The sequence below is a fragment of the Gopherus flavomarginatus genome, chromosome 23, assembly GCF_025201925.1.
Source record: "Gopherus flavomarginatus isolate rGopFla2 chromosome 23, rGopFla2.mat.asm, whole genome shotgun sequence".
Taxonomy (NCBI): domain Eukaryota; kingdom Metazoa; phylum Chordata; order Testudines; family Testudinidae; genus Gopherus; species Gopherus flavomarginatus.
Window position 1 is genome coordinate 755,458 of NC_066639.1, and position 24,318 is coordinate 779,775.

At 48.3% G+C, this 24,318-nt stretch overlaps 1 protein-coding gene and 1 long non-coding RNA gene across 34 annotated transcripts in view; one reads left to right on the top strand and one right to left on the bottom strand.

Annotated features, from left to right (window-relative positions):
- The window catches only part of LOC127039342 (zinc finger protein 501-like), a 259,420-nt gene that overhangs the window by 118,426 nt on the left and 116,676 nt on the right, over positions 1 to 24,318 (top strand). For 18 of the 33 annotated variants that reach the window (XM_050932826.1, XM_050932825.1, XM_050932832.1 and 15 more), the window contains one exon: positions 20,889 to 21,002. The exons of 1 other annotated variant lie outside the window; for it this stretch is intronic. In XM_050932826.1, coding sequence (XP_050788783.1) covers positions 20,889 to 21,002 — 114 coding nt within the window. Of the gene's footprint in view, positions 1 to 4,892; positions 5,033 to 5,610; positions 5,664 to 9,246; positions 9,520 to 12,223; positions 12,307 to 15,552; positions 15,680 to 20,888; positions 21,003 to 24,318 lie in introns of those variants that run through there. 14 more of the 33 variants (XM_050932835.1, XM_050932856.1, XM_050932842.1 and 11 more) reach the window with 8 other exon arrangements.
- On the bottom strand, positions 1,372 to 22,794 carry LOC127039475 (uncharacterized). Its single transcript, XR_007771000.1, has 3 exons — positions 22,696 to 22,794; positions 1,555 to 1,706; positions 1,372 to 1,470 (listed from the first exon to the last, which is right to left on the bottom strand). It is a non-coding gene; the product is annotated as an uncharacterized LOC127039475 (long non-coding RNA).

Sequence of the window (24,318 nt, forward strand, 5' to 3'; positions counted from 1 at the left end):
CCCTGTGAGCTCTCCGAGTTCAGGATTGTTCCCTGCAGATGTGGAATGATTACGGCCGATGTCACTCATGGCTTCCCTCCTACCCTGACTGACAACTGGCAGCATGTCCCTCCTTGATCTCGCTTTCCCCTGAGTGTTCTGGTGAGATGTGGACCCAGAACTGATCCCTTCCTCTCTCCTCTGGGGAAGGGTTTGGGGGAAATCAGCTCTCTGAGTTTTCCTTTCTTTCTGGCACAGAGTGTGACCTCTGTCTGGATTCTCTCTGTCTCCCATTCAGGTGATGGGATGGTGAGTGAGAATGAGGAGAAATCCCAGAAGGAAGATGCTCAGCAAGTAGAACCACATGGAACGTTATCAGGAAGATCCAAAGGGAAAGTTTCCAGGAGTTGTGCACGCCAAGAAATAGCAAAAGCCTCTGTAACTCAGCAGATGCCAGAGGAAAACTTCAGTAGCCACTCAGACCTTATTACACACAAGAGAATCAACTTGGAATGGAGACGCTACACATGCCACGAATGCGGGAAAAGCTTCAATTGGGCCTGTCTCCTTGTCAGACACCGCAGAACCCACACTGGAGAGAAACCCTATATGTGCTCTGAGTGCGGGAAAAGCTTCGGTCAGCACTCAACCCTTGCAACACATCGGAGAATTCACACAGGAGAGATGCCCTACGTGTGCTCCGAGTGTGGGAAATGCTTCAGGAATCATTCAGCCCATGCCAAACATGTGAGACTCCACACAGGAGAGAGGCCCTACACGTGCCCTGAGTGCGGGAAAAGCTTCATTGATAGTACATGCCTCATCTCACATCAGCGAACCCACACAGGAGAGACGCCCTACACATGCTCTGAGTGCGGGCAAAGCTTTACTCTCAGCGGTACCCTGAGCAGACATCGGAGAATCCATACGGGTGAGAAACCTTATGGATGCTCTGAGTGTGGGAAAAGCTTTAGTCAGCGTTCAGACCTCATCACGCATGAGAGTACCCACACAGGGGAGAAGCCCTACACGTGCTCAGAGTGCGGGAAATGCTTTTATAACAGCTCTGCCCTGAAGAAACATGGGAGAATCCACACCAGTGAGAAACCTTATAGATGCTCTGAGTGTGGGAAAAGCTTCATTCTTAGTTCTGCCCTCATCTCACATGAGAGAATCCACACAGGAGAGACACCCTACACATGCGCTGAGTGCGGGAAAAGCTTTGCTTATCACTCAGGCCTTATCACACATAAGAGAATCCACACAGGGGAGAAGCCCTACACGTGCTCCGAGTGCGGGAAACGCTTCCACCAGAGCTCACATCTTGTTGCACATCAGAGAATCCACACGGATGAGAAACCTTATGAATGCTCTGAGTGCGGGAAAAACTTTCGTCGGCACTGGGAGCTTACCAAGCATCAGAGACTCCACACCGGAGAGACGCCCTAGACATGCTTTTGGGGTGGGTAAAGCTTCAATTGGACTTCAAACCTTATCACGCATCAGAGAATCCACACGGGAGAGCAGCGCTGGACATGCTCTTAGTGCGGGTAAAGCTTCAATTGGACTTCAAACCTTATCACGCATCAGAGAATCCACAGGGAGACGCCCTTCACATGCTCTGAGTGTGGGAAAAGCTGCAGACGGAGCTCTGACCTGACCTGATTATACATCAGAGAATCCACACTGGTGAGAAACCTTAAGGATGCTCTGAGTGCGGGAAAAGCCTCAAAAATAGCTCACACCTTATCAGACATCAGAAAATCCACACAAGAGACCTGTAACACACGCCTTGATTAGGACTGGCCAAAGATATTTTTTTTTTTTAAATAATCACATTTGCTAATTCCCACATAGTGATCTGTGCACCGTCTTCACTGTGGTCTCAGGTCCACCAGATGAGTTGCCTTCTTCTGCCTTTTGCAGCTCACCCTTCTTTGGGATCAGTCCTGTGATCTTTTCTATCAACTGCTCTCCTTTTGAGTCTTACGAACATGTGTCCCTCCAGCCAGGAATGTTCATCCGCTCCAGGTGGGGGAGAGAGGTTTGATCCCAACAAGCTACACTGAGGCAAAAGCTCCCTGTGCCTGACGTCCACTAGGACTGCACGTGGCCTTGGCTGCTCAAGTTAGTGATCTCGGTGTAAAAAGACAATTATAGTTGTAGTTCAGCCTAGGTGCAGTGGTTGGCATTAGCTTCCCCCTTGACCTGACTTAAACTCTTATCACTTTTCCTAGTCTAAACTGTGATTAATGTCCTTAAGTCTTGTCCAGTAGTGTCAGGCTAAGCACTATTAGGCCTCAGCCTTCCAGAAGTTGTAAGAAGCGAGTACTGTTGAATCCTGCAAGCATAAGCATAATCTAGCTAGGAAGCTTTATAGACTAAAAAGGAAACTCTGTAAAGATAGATACAGACTTGTGGTTACTATGCTCTGCAACCAAATACTTCTCTAAGCTGACTCGAGCATTTTTGAGTCTAGCAAATTGACCACAATTAGTCACATAGAGTAGCGATGAGCCGAGCACAGATGCACAGTTCAGAAGTTCAAAACAACTGCAAATACCACACTGAAACATTTGGCCACCTTTATTGGTTGACCTGTTTTAAAACACGGCCAGCAAATACTGTATAAAAAGAGTTTAAAGGGGTGTGTGTGTGTGTGTGTGTTGACCTAAAAGAGATCACTCCACATACACCCCCTGAAGCAAAGGGACTTGTGCGTCACTAACTATCTGTGCCTTGCCAGTGCAGGAAACAGTCAACTGAAGGTAATGTATCTTTGGAAGAATGCAGGGCGAGGTTTCAGAGTGGAAAAGTCTGGTTGTACTCGAGCTAGTTAATCTTAAGTCTGTATTAATATTATAGTTTGTTTATATTAGCAAATTGTTTTAGTTGTTTAAAAATAATATTAGTCAATAGTTAATCACTATATAACAACTGTATATGTTTTGTGCCTTGCTGAAAGCAGGTACAGCGCAGGTGAAGCTAGCAGTTTATAAATCATAATAGCTTTACAAGTCGCTGTGCCTGTCTTCAGTATAAGTTACCATCAAGTTTATCATAAAAGTCAATCAAAGTTTATAAGTTGTTAGATAAGATTATAGGTAGGTTAAAGTTAGTACAATATAGTTAATCAGTGTATTAGTATTGCATATAGAATTGTATTTGTTGGGGGTGGTTACAGTACATGTGAAGTAGCTGGGCAATCAGTAATAGTACCGTTGCACGTGCTTGTAACTATTTTCAGTATTATTTACCTTTTATATGTTCACTTATAGGAATAGGTAGTTAATGTATAATATTACTTGTACTTGTGCTTGTCTCCAGTATAAGTTTCCATTTGTATTAATCCTCACTCAGTGCTGGTCTTTAATTCTGTTTTTCTTATTCTGTCTGTGTTTCCTTTAGTCATAAGTCATTAGAAACCTTTCTTGAGGAATAATTAGCTGTTTAGTTTCTCTTTTGCGGACACTACTCAACCTCATTCCATCTGTGTTGGGTGGTGGGAAGTAGCGATCACCCAGAGCCCCACTAGGGCCCTGACGTGAGCCCCCCCTAGGGCTCTGACGTGTGCCTCCTCCTTCCATTACACTCCACATAAAGAAACCCTGAGCATCACTGTTATACTGTTCCCCCATTTCAAAGTCATCAGGTTCCCCCTTCGGGAACAAATTGTTTCATTCCCAGTTACTCTGTTGTTGCTTCAGGTTGTGATGGAGAGGAGATATTTTTACTACCATTTTCCTCACTTAAAATATATTGAAGTATAAGGGACCTGCTTAATCTGGGGCTAATATTTCTACCTTCTATCACTCTCCTCTAGGCCTCTGGCCTGCCCCTTCACAGGATATAGGCAGAAGAGAGAGAGCGTGGCAAAACAGCTCTCTCTTTTATCATGTCCTCTCTTTCCTCTTGGCTCCCTCCTTCAGTGTCAGGTGAGCGTTACCTCTTCGCAGTCCCAAACTGCCCAAGGAAAGGGATGACTCCCTCCAGGGTCTAACACAGGGGTCTCAAACTCAAATCACCATGAGGGCCACATGAGGACTCATATATTGGCCCGAGGGCTGCATCACTGACACCTTTACATATAAAGATACAAAATCCCCTTTGCCCTGGCCCTGCCTCTACTCCATCCCTTCCATGAGGCCCTGCCATGCCTCTTCTCACCCCTTTCCTGCCCCCATTCCAACCCCTTCCCCAAATCCCCACCCCTGCCCCACCTCCTCCCAAGTACACGGCTCCCCGCTTCTCCTCCTCCCTCTTGGAAAGCACTGAGTGCCACCAAACAGCTGTTTACCTCCAGGTGCTTCCCGCCACCAGGCAGAGGAGCGGGGATGTGGCGCGCTGGGGGGGGAAGGCGCAGTGGTGAGGGCAGCTTGGCAGCAGCAGGAAATAACTCGGGGGGGGCAGGGAGCTTGTTGGGCTGCCAGAAATAACTCATCTCCCCCTGTCTCCCTCTTCTCCCCCCCTCGGTCCTGTCTCCCGCCATCTCCCTCTTCCCCTCCCCCCCCGCCCCTCTCCTGCCATCTCCACCTTCCCCACCCCCGTCCCGTCTCCTGCCCCTGGTCCCATTTCCCCCTTCCCCCCTCTTGGTCCCGTCTCGAGCCCTTCCACCCACCCCACCCCCGGTCCCGTCTCCCTCAATCTCCCCCTTCCCCCTCCGGTCCATCTCGCTGTCTCCGGTCCCGTCTCCCAGCGTAGGGCCCGTGGGAGGGGGTGGGGCAGGCCCCGTGTGGGGCGGACACGCTGTATCCCGGGGGAGGGGCCGGGCCTGGTTCAACCCCTGCCCGGGGGGACCCGTGGCAGGAGGGGCCCGGAGCGGGAGGAGGGGGTTAGGGGCGGGGCTGTGGAGAACCCCCCCCCCAACGGGAGCAGCACCGCCTCACAGCGCCCCCCCCCCCCGTTCCAACGGCCACAACCGTCACGTGTCTCCTGCCCCTGCGCGCGCCGCGCTCCAACGGCCGTAGCCGTCACGTGTCTCTTCTCCCCGTCCCCCGCGAAGTGCGTCACTTCCGGCCGCGGCGGGGGGCACTACTGGCGTGCGGCGGAGCCGGTTAGAGCCGAGCGGGGGCAGGGAGGGGAGACATCTGGGCCCGAGACGCCCCCCCCCACCGGCCCTGACTCGGGCAGGAAGCTGGGGCGGGGCGGCCTCCGTAGCGATGGGGGGGGGAGGTGAGTGTGTGTCCGTGTCTCGCACCTGCCCCTGCCCCTGCCCCTGCCCCCATGTCACAGCCACAGAACCCCCCTCGGTCCCGTCTCCCCCCGGTTCGGGGCCGTGAGCTCGTTCCATGCAGGGTCCAGTACAGGGGCTGCCCCTCCCCCCGGCAGGGCGGGGCTAATGACGCCCCCCCCAGTGCAGGCCCCGCGTGGGGCGGACACGCTATAACCCCGGGGAGGGGCCGGGCCCGGTTCGCTCCCTGCCCGGGGGGCCCCGCCCTGCCGGCGGGCGGACCGCGACCAGGAGCGGCAGGAGGGGCCCGGAGCGGGGGGAGGGGGTAAGGGGCGGGGCTGTGGGGAACCCCGACCCCAACGGGGGCAGCCCCGCCTCACAGCGCCCCTCCCCCCCCCGCTGCGTTCCAGCGGCTCTAACCGCCGCAACCGTCACGTGTCTCCTCCCCCGCCCCCGCGCGGTGCGTCACTTCCGGCCGCTGCGAGGGGGGGACTCCGGGCGCGCGGCGGAGCCGGTAAGAGCCGGGCGCGGGGGCGGGGGCGGGGGCGGGTGACACCTGGGACCGAGACCCCCCCCCCCGCCCTGGCTCGGGCCGGAAGCTGGTGCGGGGTGGGGGGTCCCGGTGCGGCCTCCGTAGCAATGGGAGGGGCGCTGAGTGTGTGTCCGTGTCTCGCACCTGCTCCTCCCCCCCGCTGCCCCCTCCCCCCGCCCCCATCACACCGCCCCTCCCCCCATGTCACAGCCACAGAGCCCCCCTCTCGCCCCCTTCAAACTGCCCCCCCAGCTCCCTGCGGCCCATGGGGGGGGGGAACCGTCCCTGTCCTGCCTGCCAGCCCCCTTGTCAGACTGTTCCCGAGCTGAACGGCCTGAGCTCTGGGGACACCCACCCAGATCTGAGTGGGCAGCAGCTCTGGGGAGAGGAGACCCCAGGGAGTGGGCAGCTGGGTAAAGAGACTGAAGTTGGGAGGAGAAACATTGACGTGTCCAAGGTCTCCCAGGCTGCCCCTGACAGAGCTAGAAAGAGAGCCCAGTTCTAGGGGTGTTTTGGGCAATGAAGGTCTCTGCCGCCCTGGTGTTTCAGGCACTGGTGCAAACCCTTCTTATGGACAGAATTTACACTAGTGCCCTCTGATTGGCACGGGGGCACCATTTACACTAGTGCACTCTGATTGGCAAAAGGGCACCATGTCCCAGTTTGAAGGCTTGCGGGGGGGGGGGGGAAGACAGGGACACTGACTTCTCCCGACCCAGAACGCCCACCCCCAGCTGTGTGCAGGGGCTGCAGCTGAGCTTCCCTGCCAAGACAGCCTGTGCATCCATGGACAAACCATCTCTTCCTGCAGCCTAATACAGTGGGGTCTGGGGGACCTTTCCAAGCTGCGTGTAACGGGGCGCTGGAGTTACTGGGATCTGTTCCTGGCTCTGTCACTGACCTGCTTGGTGACCTGGGGAAGTTACAGCCGCTCTGTGTTTTCCTCCTACCCACTGTCTGCTTGGATTGTGATCACTTTGGGGCACGGACTGCACTGATTAGTAGAGGCGTTAGTTGGAGCAATTTGGTGGAGGTGTGATTGTGATATCAGAAGATCTGGGTCTGAGTCCTCCATGTGTGCGATGAAAGGAGAGAAGTCCATGTGTACCGTTCGCTTCCAGTCTGTCTCATTTCTGCACTGAGCTGTGCATGTTGTCAGGAGGAAACGGGACTGTTTGCCATGGGAATAGTTAGCAGTGAGATGGGATCTGAGAGCAGTCTGTGTGCTTCACGATGGGTGAGTGAATGTAGAACGTTAGCTGGAACTTCTGTGAGTAAGGATGAAAGAGTTGTGAAAAGGTATTCAATTGACCAAGTGTGCAGCTGTTTCTGGGGAGCGGGCCCAGTATCTGAGTGTAAAACAGGTGTCAGTAACTCCTGTACAGCGCAGCTCACCTAAAACCACATTGTGTCTTAGCAAAGGTAAGCTCTATCCCCTTCTCTTTGCTTCGGAAAGTTGCCTTTCCCAGGGCTTTGCTGCCATTGCGAATTGCAGAATTAGGATTACATTGGCATGTACCTTATCTCTGCCTTTCCTGATGATTAAAAATTTGAGATTTGCTGATCTCTCTTCTGGAGGGGCACCAGACAGCTTCAGGCAATTTTAAATCCTGCGTTCATAAAGTTTTAATACGTGAATTTCCTAGCTTTTTGCACAGAGCAATGTTGGCAGGAGGAGTTAGCAGCGCTATAGGCAGTTGTGGGTCTCACACAAGTTTGCAATCGGAGGCACAGAGAAGTGCAGTGACTTACCCAATGTCACCCAGCAGGCCCGTGGCAGAACCAGGAATAGTCCTGGTCCAGTGGTCTCTCCACCGAGGTGCTGGGTGATTCTGAAGTTTTGCTCCCCTCTCCTTTACTTTTTGTCCCGGTGGAATGGGAAAAATGGTCATGCTTTCAAGTGTCTCTCTCCACCTCCTCCTCCTCGTGACACCATTTCCAGCTCGGCCTCCCCTTCTTTCAAGTGTTTGCCATGGGCAGTTGGTAACGGAGCCAGTGAGAGAAATCTCTGACATGGTCTGTGCGCCAGCTGGGCCTTCTGCTCCTGGTGCAGCCGTTCCCTAGCTCTGCCCCTCCTGCAAACAGGCTCCCTCCCCATACACTCTGGCCTGCCCCTGCACCTCATACACGTGTAACGTGTGCCTTGAAACTATTCCTAGTTTGGATTTGGGATGATTAAATTTGTTACCTTCAGCTGCCCCACACTCCCCATCGCAGTCCGCCACCTTCAGCTCCCCCACACTCCAGTTTTAGTTCTTTTGTGGTGTCCTGATGGTTATTCACTGATGGTTTGGGAGGGAGCAAGGCTGCTCAGTTGAGTCCATAAAGTAGATTTTCAGTGTGAATGCTTTCTTCCGTACATATGATCCACACGCTGATCTCTCAGTCACTGAGTCTTGGCCAGTGATGAGCTTTCTGTAGACACCTCACAGGACCATCCTCCAAGCGATGTGTTTGTTGTGATGGGTTTGTCAGGTCTCAGGTGAGAGCTACTGGCAAAGACCAAGTGACCCTTTGCCAAGGGATCTCTGTGTCACTGTCTAACTCCCGTAGGCCACGGAGAGGACGACTTTCTGCCAGTAGCCTTCAGGACGGGTGCTGAGTTCACTGCAGAGCCCCCATGTAGCCTATCTATTTCCCTTCTCGGTGTGCTGTCTGGGACGCTGTCCTGCTTCCTGCTCCCCAGGCCACCCCGTATCTACTCCATCCAGCCCATCAAACTGGTGCCAAACCGCTGGGCCTCAGGCCTTCTGGGGTGCAGCTCTCGGAGTCCAATTGTCCCCTGCCCCAGGGGTGCTACAGGGCACGTCCTTCTAGTATGTCAGGCTCAACCCCCTGGCTGAGGCCTCGGGGCACTTTCTTCCTCTCTTGGGGCACCCGGTGAAACAGCAAAAGAGCCGACTGTCAGCAAACAAGGGTAAATAAAGGAATGAAAGAAAAAAATGGGGAAAGAACTGTGAACAGCTCCCATCAGGATATGGACCCCTCTTCTGAGAGCCTTGGGAACGTCTCAGTCCCCTTCAGAGTTTAGTGGGTCCGCAGCTCAAGTTTCAGTCTGCTCCCCCTTTGAGCTCCGGGGATCCCCACCCTCCCTCAGGGAAGGCCAGAGCCCCGAATGCTGCCAACCCTCTCCTTGGGGCTGAAGATGCTCCACAGACTGTTCCCTTCCCAGGGTTGCCCCACCACCCCCCAGAGAAGAGTAGGTCTCTCCTGTTAACTCCTGCTCCAGTCCTGACATGGTTTGCAGGTGTGGAGGGGCTGGGCCAGTCCAGACTAAAGCAGCAGTTTAACTTCTCCTGTGCCAGCGTGGGGTTTAAATAGCCCTTCACAGGCACCCAGGCCCAGGGAATGGCCCCCTATCAGCCCCGTGCCTGATGTGGTGGGGAGACCCACTGGCAGCATTGCCCTTCAGGGTGCTGCTCCCACTGCTCCCCTCCCCCTTTACTGCCACCACAGTGTCTGTCACCTTCACTTCCTGAGGGGTGACCCCAGAAGGTGTGTGGTGTTATCCCTTTCCCTACCCCCAGGATCCATTGCGCACCATCCGTCACTCACCTCTGTCTGAGGAGACAAGGTGAGTCATGGGGCGCGGGAGATGATCTGCCGCAGATCCATCACTGAATGGGTGGCAGTCTTGAACCCCCTTGAAGGTTGCCGGGATGCTGACATGCGCTGGAGGAGAACTGGGGCTTGTCTGAGTCCAGGGACCATTTGACCCACACTGTGTCCCTGTAAAGCCTGCTCGGCATTGCTGCCAATTGCTGCTGTTGTGCCTGTAAGTCTCTGTAACGCTGTCCCCAGTGACTCGAGAGCACGAGCACCAGCCTCAGTCAGACTGGTAAGAAGCAGGGAACAAACCCAAATTGGGTGTGAGGTCTGTATGGAGATTTCACCAACCAAGAATCCAGTGTAAACACTTCAGGCTGAGTAACAGCGTTAACATGGAATCACAGACATTCCCCTTGGGTGATCCCATATATCTCACCACGCAGGTGAGCCAACCTTTGTGACAGATGGTCCCTTACTCCAGGGGTTCTCAACCTTTTTCTTTCTGAACCCGCCCCACGCAACATGCTATAAAAACTCTACGGCCCACTTGGGCCTCAGTAACTTGTTTTCTGCATATAAAAACTAGGGCTGGTGTTAGGGGGAGCAAGCAGGGCAACTGCCTGGGGCCCCATGCCATAGGGTTCCCCACAAAACTACATTGCTTAGGCTTTGGCTTCAGCCTCAGGTGGTGGGGCTCAGGGGCCTAGACTTCAGCCCCATGCGCTGGGACTTCAGCTTTCTGCCCTGGGCCTCGGCAAGTCTAATGCTGGCCGTGATTGGCAGCCCCTCTGATAACTGCTCGTGGCCCTCCAGGGGCCCAGACCCCCGGTTGAGAACCACTGCCTTACCCCACGAATCATAGCGATGTTCAGGTTACTACCAGTCCCAAAGGGCCAGTCACTTCCGTAGGTCAATTGAATCTTAGAGCTCACAAGAAAGACAATACTTGTAGCCAGTCTTGTAATAACCTGTATTAAGATGTATTTAAAAGGAAACGAGAGTTGTTTACAAAGTTAAAGTAGGATAAAGCAGATGCAGACGAGTTACAGTCTTAAATTTCTAAAGGTATTAGAAGCTTCTATAATGAACAAGCCCTACATATTCTTTAGGACTAATGCATGCTAAGCAACTGGGGATCTTTTGCTTATGCCTAGAAACCTTTCCCTCCAGAGTCCAAGCAGCATACAGATAATCAGTTCCTTCTGTATGGGGGTTTTTACCCCCTTCCTGCCATGTGCTCTGAGCTGCAAACTCAGCCAAAGAAAATTGAAGAGCACAACAACAGTCTTGTCTTCTTTAACATCCCATAATAGTCTCTCTGGTGTTGATGAACCTTTCCTGCCAGGCAGGGTGTAATGCATTTGGTTGCCAATCAGCCCTTCACCTAGGTAAAGTCTCTCTCTTGTCTGGTGACTTACATAGTCACAGAGCCTCACAATGCAACTAGTCAGATATTAACCCTGGCAGCAACTCGCAAGCGTTCAATAAAGTCTAAACATTAAACACACTGTTATAGTTCTAATACCTGTTTTAACAAAACTAACACGGGGGAGCCAGACTGATTCCAGCCATGCGTTTGTCCATGTTCAGTTAAGACTTGGGAGCTTTTGCAAGAGCTAACACCTCATCTACTAGTGTCCCAGGCAGGATGGGCAGGGATGGTGTCTCTAGCCTCTGTTTGCCAGAAGCTGAGAATGGGTGACGGGATGGATCACTTGATGATTCCCTGTTCTGTTCATTCCCTCTGAAGCACCTGGCATTGGCCGCTGAGCTAGATCACTCCATCATTGGGGATTTTTAAGAGCAGGCTGGACAAACCCCTCTCAGGGATGGTCTAGACCAGTGGTTCTCAAACTTCTGTACTGGTGACCCCTTTCAAATAGCAAGCCTCTCAATGTGATACCCTCCACCCCTTATAAATTAAAAACACTTTTTAATATATTTTACACCATTATAAATGTTGGATGCAAAGCACCATTTGGGGTGGAGGATGACATCTTGTGACCCCCCATGTAGTAACCCCATGATCCCCTGAGGGGTGCTGACCCGCAGTTTGAGAACCACTGAGCTAGACGGACCGTTGGTCTGACGCAGTGGGCCATTCTTATGTTCACAGTCTCTGTCAGGAGTATCTTCTCACTTGGATTCACTGGGGAGCTACAGAAAGAAACAAGATGTGCTGAGGCAAGGAGGCCCAGTCTCAGCTCCCCCAGTGTCATGCTTCCCAAAAACTAAAACTAGGCCCAGCCCATGAAAGGGGCACTCCCAAGAGAGACTGTATAAAGGCTGGAGCATCAAACCACTTTAAACCTGAGACAGCTGCCTTGGGGACAGTGACAGGGAGAATCCCCCACAGTGACTCCTTTGATTCTGCTCTTCTCTGGCCTTTGGTTCATAGAATCACAGAACTGGAAGGGACCTCGAGAGGTCATCTAGTCCTGTCCCCAGCACTCAAGGCAGGACAAAGTATTATCTAGACCATCCCTGAGAGGTTTGTCCAGCCTGCTTTTAAAAATCTGCAGTGATGCAGTGATCCACTATGACCCCCTGATCCCTTTCCGCTGCAGATCCTCGTTCCTAGGCAGTCATTTCCCATTTTGTATGTGTTCGTTCCTTCCTAAGTGAAGTACTTTGGATTCGTCCTTATTGAGTTTAATCCTATTTACTTCAAACCATTTTCCAGTTTGTCCAGATCATTTTGAATTTTAATCCTATCCTCCAAAGCCCTTGCAACCCCTCCCAGCTTGGTATCGTCCACAAACTTGATAAGTGTAACAGAGAGACTCTTTTCCTGGGAGAATTTCACCTTGTCTCAGAGGGTTACACCCTGGTGGGAGGGGGCTAGGCCTGTACTGGGATAAGGTCACTCTGTGCTTCATAGTTTGGTAGAACCTAGAATGTCCATTAGCAGAGAAAATCCTGGGAGAATCGGCTTGTGGAATGAACAAATATCCCATCTGAATGCTCTCACATTGCCCTTCTCGTCCTGGCAGGCTACAGAATAACGTCCAGGTTTCGCTCCAGATCATCCCATCCTCCCAGGGGGAACTCAATGTCTGCAATGGAGCTGGCTCAGGTAAGGGATTATCAGGGGCTGGTGGTAGGTTCTGATTGGAGAGAGAGGAGCAGTAAATGCATAGGAGGGTGGGAGCTGCTCGAGGTGGTGGGAGGCACGAACTATCTAGTGTGGGGAAGGGGAGGGGACAGGATGTGACAAACCTGCTGAGGCTTGTGTACTCTAGGGTGTGATGGGCTGTCACCCTAGGGTGCAGTCTTGGGGGCTTCTGGGAACCCTTGTGCCCTCTAACCCTCAAGCTGGGCTGGCTCTTCTCACACTGCTTTGCCGGAGATTCAGCCAGCCTCTCCAGGCCCTGTTATCACCCAGCACGACAGCAGGTGGGTGCCATACACCCAGCTAAGCTACCTGAGTATTTTACCTAAACCACTCATGGACAGAGGGAAGACATCAGCCAATTTCCCAGCTCCCCAGCCTTGCACTCCTGCTGTAATATAAATCCAAAATGATACCATCTTATACCAGACAGGGATCTGTATAATGTAAGCTCATAAATACAGTTTTCCTTTCCCTCGATATGGGGAAGATACGCACAACAAGCTTGTGCTAACCAAGCTCAGATTTTCCCCAGAGACTTCACTCAAAATACACTGATTATGATAAAGCATAAAAGAAGTTTATTAACTACAGAAAGATTTTAAGTCATTATAAGTGATAGCAAACAGATCAAAACAGATTACTTAGCCAATAACCAAAAACTCAAAGAAGCCTAACATACAAGATGCATAGAATTTGAATTAGCAGTTTCTCACCTGATTGACGATAGAAGCAGTCCCCCAAGTTTCCATACACAAGCTAGAAATCCCTTTAGCCTGGGACCGACACTTCCCCCACTTCAGTCTTTGTTCCTCAGGTGTTCCAGGAGTTCCCTTGTGTGGGGAATGAGGCCAAGAGATGATGTCACACTCCACCTTACGTAGCTTTTCCATATGGCGGGAACCCTTTGTTCCAAACTCAGTTCCCAGTTCAGTTAGTGGAATAATACAGGTACCAAAATGAACTTCATTGTCTTGTGGTCTGGTCACATACCCTGCTGAGTCATAGTAGCCATGACTCCTAGGCTGGCTGACAAATTGACAGGGGGGCTAAGCTCTTCCACGGTCCGTTGTCTTTGTTGATGAGTCTTCAGCACTGTCTGTCTTCTTCACTGTTGTGCCTGAAAGGCTTGTTGTAGGTGTTACCCAGAGTAAGCACATGTGAAATAACAGATACAGAGTCAATATCCATAACTTCAGATACAAATATGATCCATGCACACAGGTAGGATAATCATAGTCAGCAAATCATAACTTTTCCAGTGACATCGCACATGACACATCTTGCACAAAATGCCTCATCATTATGTCCTAATGATATTATAATCCTTCCACTATGCTGAATGTGGGGTGTAGTGTCAGATAGGGCCTAATTTCAAGCCACAAGGGTTGGGAACGGAACTTCCCCTCTATGGAACAGGAAATAACCCCCCAGCCAGGGCTGGGAAAACTTTCCAGGCTCCCAATGCTGGAGCCAGAATCCACTGACACTTCATTAGTTACCACCACCCCGAATCTTTGTGGCAACTGCAAACTTTATCAGTGATGATTTTATATTTTCTTCTAGGTCATTAATAAGAATGTTAAATAGGACAGTGCCAAGACCCAATCCTTGTGGGAACCCCCTGGAAAGAAATCCACTCGATCACGGCTTCCCATTTACTATCACAGTTTTTAATCTATTTAATGTATGCCGTATGTATTTTGTATCTTTCTAGTTTTCTAGTCAAAATGTTGTGCCGAACCAGGTCATATGCCTTACAGAAGTCTAGGTATGTTACATCAATACTATTAGTTGCAGCCAAACTTTTGATCTCATCCAATAAGGATATCCAGTTAGTTTGATAGGCTTTATTGTCTCTGAACCTTTGTTAATAGGCACTAATTATATTATCCTCCTTTAATTCTTTATTAAGTAAATCCATATTCACTGCTCCATTCTCTTGCCCAGTATCGATGTCAGACTAACACTCTTGTAATTAGCTGGGTCACCTCTTTTACACTTTTTAAATATTGGCACAGTATTAGCTTTATTCCCATCTTCTTGAATTTCCCCGGTGTTCCACGTCCTAATTAAAACATAAGAACTAGGGGTCACCAAATGAAATTAATAGGCAGCAGGTTTAAAACAAATGAAAGGAAATTCTTCTTCACACAGCGCACAGTTAACCTGTGGAACTCCTTGCCTGAGGAGGTTGTGAAGGCTGGGACTGTAACAGTGTTTAAAAGAGAACTGGATAAATTCATGGAGGTTAAGTCCATCAATGGCTATTGGCCAGGATGGGTAAGGAATGGTGTCTCTAGCCTCTGTTTGTCAGAGGATGGAGATGGATGGCAGGAAAGGGATCACTTGATCATTGCCTGTTAAGTTCACGCCCTTTGGGGCACTGGCATTGGCCACAGTCGCTAGACAGATACTGGGCTAGATGGACCTTTTGTCTGGCCCAGGATGGCCGTTCTTAATAACAATCCTCCACAATCCTCCACCAGGTCTTTCAGAGCTCTTGCATACAAGTTATCAAAACCTGCTTATTTAAACGTGTCTAATTGTAATACCTGCTGTTTAATGTCCTCGTGAGTTATTGTTGGAATGGAAAGACTGTCGTCTTCAACATCTTATGATATGACTTACATCGTCTGTTTTTCTTCAAATCCAGGAGAGACATATTTATTGAACACTTTTACCTCTTCTGCATGATTGTTGATGATAATTCTGCCATTTCCATCTAGTAATTTAACGCTACCAAGTTGTTTTGTACTTAATATACTTTTTAAAAACTTCTTTCTTATTTTCATTGATTAATCATTGATTTCTGATAGCTTCCCTACCAATTTTCTACAATTCTGACTTTCTAACTCATAGTCTTTACTCTTGACTTCCCCTTTCTTCCATATATTTTATTTGGAGAGTGTTGGGACTCCTACCAGGGAGCCACCAGCAGGGTCCAGAGACAGCCCCATCTCCTGTATCAAGCTCTGGCTAGTGGGTATGTGATAAATGTGATGACCCTGCCTCCGTCTGTCAGCTGGGAGGCACAAAGGTTTTCTCTTTCTACCCTCTGATGGCTCCTGGCTGCTCTAAGAAACGTGGGGTGGGACTCTGTTAACATGTGCCTCCCGGAGCCTCCATTTCCCTGGTGCTGCTGTTCCACTCACAACCCCACTATTCAGGGGGCAGCAGGTACTGAGAGTTGGACTCTTGCTTTTTCAGGGACCGTTGACCTTTGAGGAGGTCGCTGTGTATTTCACCAGGGAAGAGGGGGCTCTGCTGGACCCCGCTCAGAGAGCCCTCTACAGGGATGTCATGCAGGAGAACTACGAGACGGTGGTCTTTCTGGGTAAGGAATCCTCTCCCTTGGGTTATTAGAAGCTGTGGAGTCTCTAAAGAACCTGAGTAGTAATAACTTTATACTTTTATTCATCATATAAGTTTTGACAAGTTTCCTTGTCCCCCTTTTTTTGCCTCATCTCCCACTCACTAGTATAATTTTTGGACATGTGCCTTTTTGGTGCCGTCCGTCATTTGAAAATTGCATCGAATGTATCCTTATTAGGTGCATTAATATCTACCTTTATCACTGTAGCTTTCATGCCTTTTCCTCATTGTAAGAGGAAAATATGCCGCCTGTAGAATTCTAAATGGAGTAAATAGGTGTGTGACTCGTGCATGGCTTGTGTGACAGTCAGATGAGCTCCTCTTTTGATAGGAGAGCGTATAATGTTGGCATTCAGGACCCCACTGGTGAAAGGAGAACAGAGCTGTGGGAGGGGCTGAGAAGGGGGGAGTAGATAATTCTGGTGTGCCAGTACATGGGGAGGGTGTGTGCAGGGTTAGAGCTAAGAATCAGCAGGGAGTGAGGAGGTTGTAAGAGACAAGGAGGGAACACAAGAATCTCCCAAGGTGCCAGGAGGTGGTGCTGGCTGAGAATAATGGGATGAAGGGGAGGGGAGTGTGGAGGAGGGGCACCCAGGAAGTGGGCTGGGTGGGTCAGTGGGAGGGAGGAGACCTGTGGAGGATTCCAGACCTTTAACTCCGAATCCCTACCAAAGCCTTGTTGCTTTAGAGCCTCCACTCCAGTTTTATTTCTGTTCAATTTCACTTCATTATACATTTGTTTCCCAAATATTATTATTTTAACTCTTGATCTCCCTCTCCCACTCATTACCCCCTTCCCCATATAACTTCCCCATCTGTGGCAACTGATCCTGAGTCCTTGCTGCATTCCTCCCTCCCATAGCATGGCCGCTATCCAGGCCCAAATGGGGTCTTTGTTGATGATGTCATGGGGTGGTAGTGTAGCCTGTTCAATTTTTATACCTGTTAGATTACGTATTCCGAAGCCATTCACACTAGTCTTGCTTATCTCGATACGCCAATACAGTCTGTTCCCCAGTTTTCCCTGCCCAGCTCTGATGCCGCAGAGCCTTGCCTGTGTCCCTGTTCCCTTTTGCTGTTCCCCCCCTTAACAAACATTTGATGTTAATGTGGCCTCATCTGGTGTACTGTGACCAGTTTTGGCCCCCACACTAGAAAAAGGATGTGGAAAAACTGGAAAGCGTCAAGCGGAGGACAGCAAAAGTGAATAGGGAACTGGAACACATGACTTATGGGGAGAGGCTGAGGGAACTGGGATTGTTTAGTCTGCAGAAGAAAAGAATGAGAGGGGATTTGATAGCTGCTTTCAACTACCTGAAAGGGGGGTCCAAAGAGGATTTAGCTCGGCTGTTCTCAGTGGTAGCAGATGACAGAACAAGGAGCAATGGTCTCAAGTTGCAGTGGGGGAGGTCTCGGTTGGATATTAGGAAACACTATTTCACTAGGAAGGTGGTGAAGCACTGGAATGGGTTCCCTAGGGAAGTGGTGGAATCTCCTTCCTTAGAGGTTTTTAAGGTCAGGCTTGACAAAGCCCTGGCTGGGATGATTTAGTTGGGATTGGTCCTGCTTTGAGCGGGGGGTTGGACTAGATACCTCCTGAGGTCCCTTCCAACCCTGATATTCTATGATTCATAGAATCTGTGATTCCAATTTATATTCTCTCTCCTGTTTGACTCAGTTTATATAGTAATATTCTCAGCTATACCTTAGCCAATCATTGTGCTGAAATTTAACTAACCAATTCTAACATATTGTAACATAATTCTCTAACCAATTATATCCCACTATCCTAATTAAGTATCAGAGGGGTAGCCATGTTAGTCTGGATCTGTAAAAGCAGCAAAGAATCTTGTGGCACCTTATAGCTTCTCCTCCCTTGGTTTTCACACCTCAACTACTAGAACAGGGCCTCATCCTCCCTGACTGAACTACCTCATTATCTCTAGCTTGCCTGCATATATATATAAATGCCCTTGGAAATGTCCACTACATGCATCTGACGTCTGTTAGTCTATAAGGTGCCACTGGACTCTTTGCTGCCAGCCTAATTAACTTACACCTAGCAAAATTAATTATACAACAGACAGAAACAATTAGAGAACCAGACTGATTAACAAAGTAAAAGTGGTGGCCATGAAGATAAAACAATACAGAAATGAGTGTTTCACAACCACAACCTTTGATAAGTGATTTATTGCCAGACAGTGTAGCCTGATTTGGAGTGTGTTAGTAATGTTGATTTAATTTATCCACTTAATGTATTTTTATTTAATTAATTGTAATTGATGATATTAAAATAATTTATTATGGATATTAATTAGTATGGGTTTAGGCTCTCCAATTTGTTTGATCAGAAGAATAGTGAAAAGTGCAAGGTCATGCATTTAGGGATTAATAACAAGAATTTTGGTTATAAATTGGGGACACATTAGTTGGAAGTAACAGAGGAGGAGAAGGACCTCGGAGTATTGGTAGATCACAGGATGACTATGAGCTGCCAATGTGATATGGCCGTTAAAAAGGTTAATGTGGTCTTGGGATGCATCAGGCGAGGTATTTCCAGCAAAGATAAGGAGGTGTTAGTACCGTTATACAAGGCACTGGTGAGCCCTCACCTGGAATACTGTGTGCAGTTCTGGTCTCCCATGTTTAAGAAGGATGAATTCAAACTGGAACAGGTTCAGAGACGGGCTACTAGGATGATCTGAGGAATGGAAAACCTGCCTTATGAAAGGAGACTCAAAGAGTTTGGCTTTTTTAGCCTAACCAAAAGAAGGCTGAGGGGGGATATGATGACTTTTTATAAATATATCAGAGGGATAAATATCAGGGAGGGAGAGGAATTATTTAAGCTTAGTACCAATGTGGACACAAGAACAAATGGATATAAACTGGACACTAGGAATTTTAGACTTGAAATTAGATGAAGGTTTCTAACCATTAGAGGAGTGAAGTTCTGGAACAGCCTTCCAAGGGGAGCAGTGGGGGCAAAAGACATATCTGGCTTCAAGACTAAGCTTGATAAGTTTACAGAGGGGATGGTATGATGGGATAGCCTAATTTTGGCAATTAATTGATCCTTGATTATCAGCAGGTAAATATGCCCAGTGGTCTGTGATGGGATGTTAGATGGGATGGGATCTGAGTTACTACAGAGAATTCTTTCCTGGGTGCTGGCTGGTGAGTCTTGCCCACATGTTCAGGGTTTAGCTGATTGCCATATTTGGGGTCGGGAAGGAATTTTCCTCCAGGGCAGATTGGCAGAGGCCCTGGAGGTTTTTCACCTTCCTCTGCCGCATGGGGCACGGGTCACTTGCTGGAGGATTCTCTGCACCTTGAGGTCTTTAAACTACGATTTGAGGAGTTCAATAACTCAGACATAGATTAGGGGTTTGATACAGGAGTGTGTGGGTGAGATTCTGTGGCCTGCGTTGTGCAGGGGGTCAGACTAGATGATCATAATGGTCCCTTCTGACCTTAAAGTCTATGAGTATGAGAAGATAAAAGTTCGTCCTGAATCAGGGCTTCACAGATGTTCTAAAAAGACCTTTGGAGGTATGACAGGAAGCTCACACTGAGACAGATGTAGTCATAAAGACCTTTTATTAAAATCAATGAAATAGTAAGCAGGTGGTAAAACAGTTAGAATAATAGAGTTGCAATTGTACTAGTGTTATTCAAGAGATACATATGATGATACAATATTATGTGCTGCAAACTTTGGTTAATACTCACAGTCTGTTTTAATAACCTGGTGTTGGAAGATACAGGACCCCGTCTCTGGTGGTTCTGGCTTCACAGCTCTAGCAGAGGAAGCTAATGCAGAGCTGTTAAAGCTGTTTACTCTCTAACTTAACTCAATAAACCTTAAACTGAAATAAAGCGTAGGGAAACCAAGCGTAGCCTGGTCCCCTTAAAACTTAAAAGTTTGAAAAGGAACAAAGTACGATCTATTAATAGTTAATAGGCATCGATACGTTGTTGAAGATAGGTGAGTGGCTTGCCTCTAAAATGGAGAGATGAATTGTCTTTTTATAGGGCATTGGTTGTAAATCCTTCCTCTTATGCCCAAATTTCATCCTTCCCCCACAGAAAGGTGAGGGTACATTTACCCCATAGGCTAGTATGTCTGTGCGTATGGATGACGGGTATTTGCGCTCTTGTGGTTTACTTGTTATGTCTGTGGGTACAACTTTGAAAAGTGTCCTTTGCCGTCCTGCATTGTCTACTGGGTTAGGCAAAAATCTCGAGACATCTGGTGGGTGTTTTAGCTATTTGGGTCATCTTTACTTTTCTGGGTAAAGGGTCCCAATATAGATATGCTAACTTTGTCTTAGCTTAACATATAGGGTTTTAGCCTGTTGGTCTCTTGCATTACAGCTAAACTTATTTTTAATATAAATCTGTAAACCTATTACATCAAATACTCAAATTTATAAGAAAAGATATATCGATGCAAGCAAGCAGATTAAACCTTAGGGCTACAACAGGATGCTCTCCAACTAAGTTTTCTTTAACCATCTTAAGATCTGTTTTTTAATTTGGTGGTGATGGGCACTATCCGAACTGGATCATCTTCCTAACAGGCCAATAGCACCTTATTTCAGTGTGACTGGTTTGGGGTGTGAGGATGTGACCCTTCGCTTCCCATCTTATGGCTGCCCCTGTTCCTTAGCCAAAGGCCTTTGCCTAAGAACAAGGTCTCAGACTATCCTAGTGCAAGAAGGGCCATACACAGGCAGACCGTGATTTTGATTCTTTCGTTTTATACCCCTGTAACTAGCTAAGTAAAAAAATACACCTAAGTCCTTAAACTATAGGCTTCACAGGCAGGCCTGAATATCTCTATTCCAACAGTGGGTTCTACCCCTTCCCCCATTCTGTGTCTGTCTTGTCTATTTAGATTGTAAATTCTTCAGGACATGGGCCATCTACTATTCTCCGTTTGCATTTGTCCTAGCACAATGGTGGCCCAGTGTTAGTTGATCTTTACGCACTAAGGTAATGAATATGATTTATAATAATAATAATTCTCCTGCCACTTTGAGCCAAGGAAGCTGGCCTTGGCATGTTACTGCTTAAAAATGAGCTGGGATTAAAACCATGGAAAATTCTTTGATAAGTATCCCAAAAATTCCACTGACTTCCCTTTTTTTCTTTTCCTGGAGTAGAGTTTCCAATTTCCAAACCTGATGTGATCTCGCAGCTGGAACGAGGGGAAGAACCATGGGTCCCCGACCTCAAGGGCTCTGAGAAAGAAGTGCTCCCGAGAGCTGCCTGCACAGGTGAGGAGTTGGTTAAACCAACCCAACAACTGTTTAGGAATGCAGGAAACATTTGGGATGCCCTACAAAGACCCTGTGAGCTCTCCGAGTTCAGGATTGTTCCCTGCAGATGTGGAATGATTACGGCCGATGTCACTCATGGCTTCCCTCCTACCCTGACTGACAACTGGCAGCATGTCCCTCCTTGATCTCGCTTTCCCCTGAGTGTTCTGGTGAGATGTGGACCCAGAACTGATCCCTTCCTCTCTCCTCTGGGGAAGGGTTTGGGGGAAATCAGCTCTCTGAGTTTTCCTTTCTTTCTGGCACAGAGAGTGACCTCTGTCTGGATTCTCTCTGTCTCCCATTCAGGTGATGGGATGGTGAGTGAGAATGAGGAGAAATCCCAGAAGGAAGATGCTCAGCAAGTAGAACCACATGGAACGTTATCAGGAAGATCCAAAGGGAAAGTTTCCAGGAGTTGTGCACGCCAAGAAAAAGCAAAAGCCTATGAGACTCAGCAGATGCCAGAGGAAAACTTGAGTAGCCACTCAGACCTTATTACACACAAGAGAATCAACTTGGAATGGAGACGCTACACATGCCACGAATGCGGGAAAAGCTTCAATTGGGCCTGTCTCCTTGTCAGACACCGCAGAACCCACACTGGAGAGAAACCCTATATGTGCTCTGAGTGCGGGAAAAGCTTCGGTCAGCACTCAACCCTTGCAACACATCGGAGAATTCACACAGGAGAGATGCCCTACGTGTGCTCCGAGTGTGGTAAACGCTTCAGGGATCGTTCAGCCCGTGCCAAACATGTGAGACTCCACACAGGAGAGACGCCCTACACGTGCCCTGAGTGCGGGAAAAGCTTCATTGATAGTACATGCCTCATCTCACATCAGCGAACCCACACAGGAGAGACGCCCTACACATGCTCTGAGTGCGGGCAAAGCTTTACTCTCAGCTGTACCCTGAGCAGACATCGGAGAATCCATACGGGTGAGAAACCTTATGGATGCTCTGAGTGTGGGAAAAGCTTTAGTCAGCGTTCAGACCTCATCACGCATCAGAGAACCCACACAGGGGAGAAGCCCTACACGTGCTCAGAGTGCGGGAAATGCTTTTATAACAGCTCTGCCCTGAAGAAACATGGGAGAATCCACACCGGTGAGAAACCTTATAGATGTTCTGAGTGTGGGAAAAGCTTCATTCTTAGTTCTGCCCTCATCTCACATGAGAGAATCCACACAGGAGAGACACCCTACACATGCGCTGAGTGCGGGAAAAGCTTTGGTTATCACTCAGGCCTTATCACACATAAGAGAATCCACACAGGGGAGAAGCCCTACACGTGCTCCGAGTGCGGGAAACGCTTCCACCAGAGCTCACATCTTGTTGCACATCAGAGAATCCACACGGATGAGAAACCTTATGGATGCTCTGAGTGCGGGAAAAACTTTCGTCGGCACTGGGAGCTTACCAAGCATCAGAGACTCCACACCGGAGAGACGCCCTAGACATGCTTTTGGGGTGGGTAAAGCTTCAATTGGACTTCAAACCTTATCACGCATCAGAGAATCCACAGGGAGACGCCCTTCACATGCTCTGAGTGTGGGAAAAGCTGCAGACGGAGCTCTGACCTGACCTGATTATACATCAGAGAATCCACACTGGTGAGAAACCTTAAGGATGCTCTGAGTGCGGGAAAAACCTCAAAAATAGCTCACACCTTATCAGACATCAGAAAATCCACACGAGAGACCTGTAACACACGCCTTGATTAGGACTGGCCAAAGATTTTTTTTTTTTTTTTTTAAATAATCACATTTGCTAATTCCCACATAGTGATCTGTGCACCATCTTCACTGTGGTCTCAGGTCCACCAGATGAGTTGCCTTCTTCTGCCTTTTGCAGCTCACCCTTCTTTGGGATCAGTCCTGTGATCTTTTCTATCAACTGCTCTCCTTTTGAGTCTTACGAACATGTGTCCCTCCAGCCAGGAATGTTCATCCGCTCCAGGTGGGGGAGAGAGGTTTGATCCCAACAAGCTACACTGAGGCAAAAGCTCCCTGTGCCTGACGTCCACTAGGACTGCACGTGGCCTTGGCTGCTCAAGTTAGTGATCTCGGTGTAAAAAGACAATTATAGTTGTAGTTCAGCCTAGGTGCAGTGGTTGGCATTAGCTTCCCCCTTGACCTGACTTAAACTCTTATCACTTTTCCTAGTCTAAACTGTGATTAATGTCCTTAAGTCTTGTCCAGTAGTGTCAGGCTAAGCACTATTAGGCCTCAGCCTTCCAGAAGTTGTAAGAAGCGAGTACTGTTGAATCCTGCAAGCATAAGCATAATCTAGCTAGGAAGCTTTATAGACTAAAAAGGAAACTCTGTAAAGATAGATACAGACTTGTGGTTACTATGCTCTGCAACCAAATACTTCTCTAAGCTGACTCGAGCATTTTTGAGTCTAGCAAATTGACCACAATTAGTCACATAGAGTAGCGATGAGCCAAGCACAGATGCACAGTTCAGAAGTTCAAAACAACTGCAAATACCACACTGAAACATTTGGCCACCTTTATTGGTTGACCTGTTTTAAAACACGGCCAGCAAATACTGTATAAAAAGAGTTTAAAGGGGTGTGTGTGTGTGTGTGTTGACCTAAAAGAGATCACTCCACATACACCCCCTGAAGCAAAGGGACTTGTGCGTCACTGACTATCTGTGCCTTGCCAGTGCAGGAAACAGTCAACTGAAGGTAATGTATCTTTGGAAGAATGCAGGGCGAGGTTTCAGAGTGGAAAAGTCTGGTTGTACTCGAGCTAGTTAATCTTAAGTCTGTATTAATATTATAGTTTGTTTATATTAGCAAATTGTTTAAGTTGTTTAAAAATAGTATTAGTCAATAGTTAATCACTATATAACAACTGTATATGTTTTGTGCCTTGCTGAAAGCAGGTACAGCGCAGGTGAAGCTAGCAGTTTATAAATCATAAAGTCGCTGTGCCTGTCTTCAGTATAAGTTACTATCAAGTTTATCATAAAAGTCAAACAAAGTTTATAAGTTGTTAGATAAGGTTATAGGTAGGTTAAGGTTAGTACAATATAGTTAATCAGTGTATTAGTATTGCATATAGAATTGTATTTGTTGGGGGTGGTTACAGTACATGTGAAGTAGCTGGGCAATCAGTAATAGTACTGTTGCACGTGCTTGTAACTATTTTCAGTATTATTTACCTTTTATATGTGCACTTATAGGAATAGGTAGTTAATGTATAATATTACTTGTACTTGTGCTTGTCTCCAGTATAAGTTGCCATTTGTATTAATCCTCACTC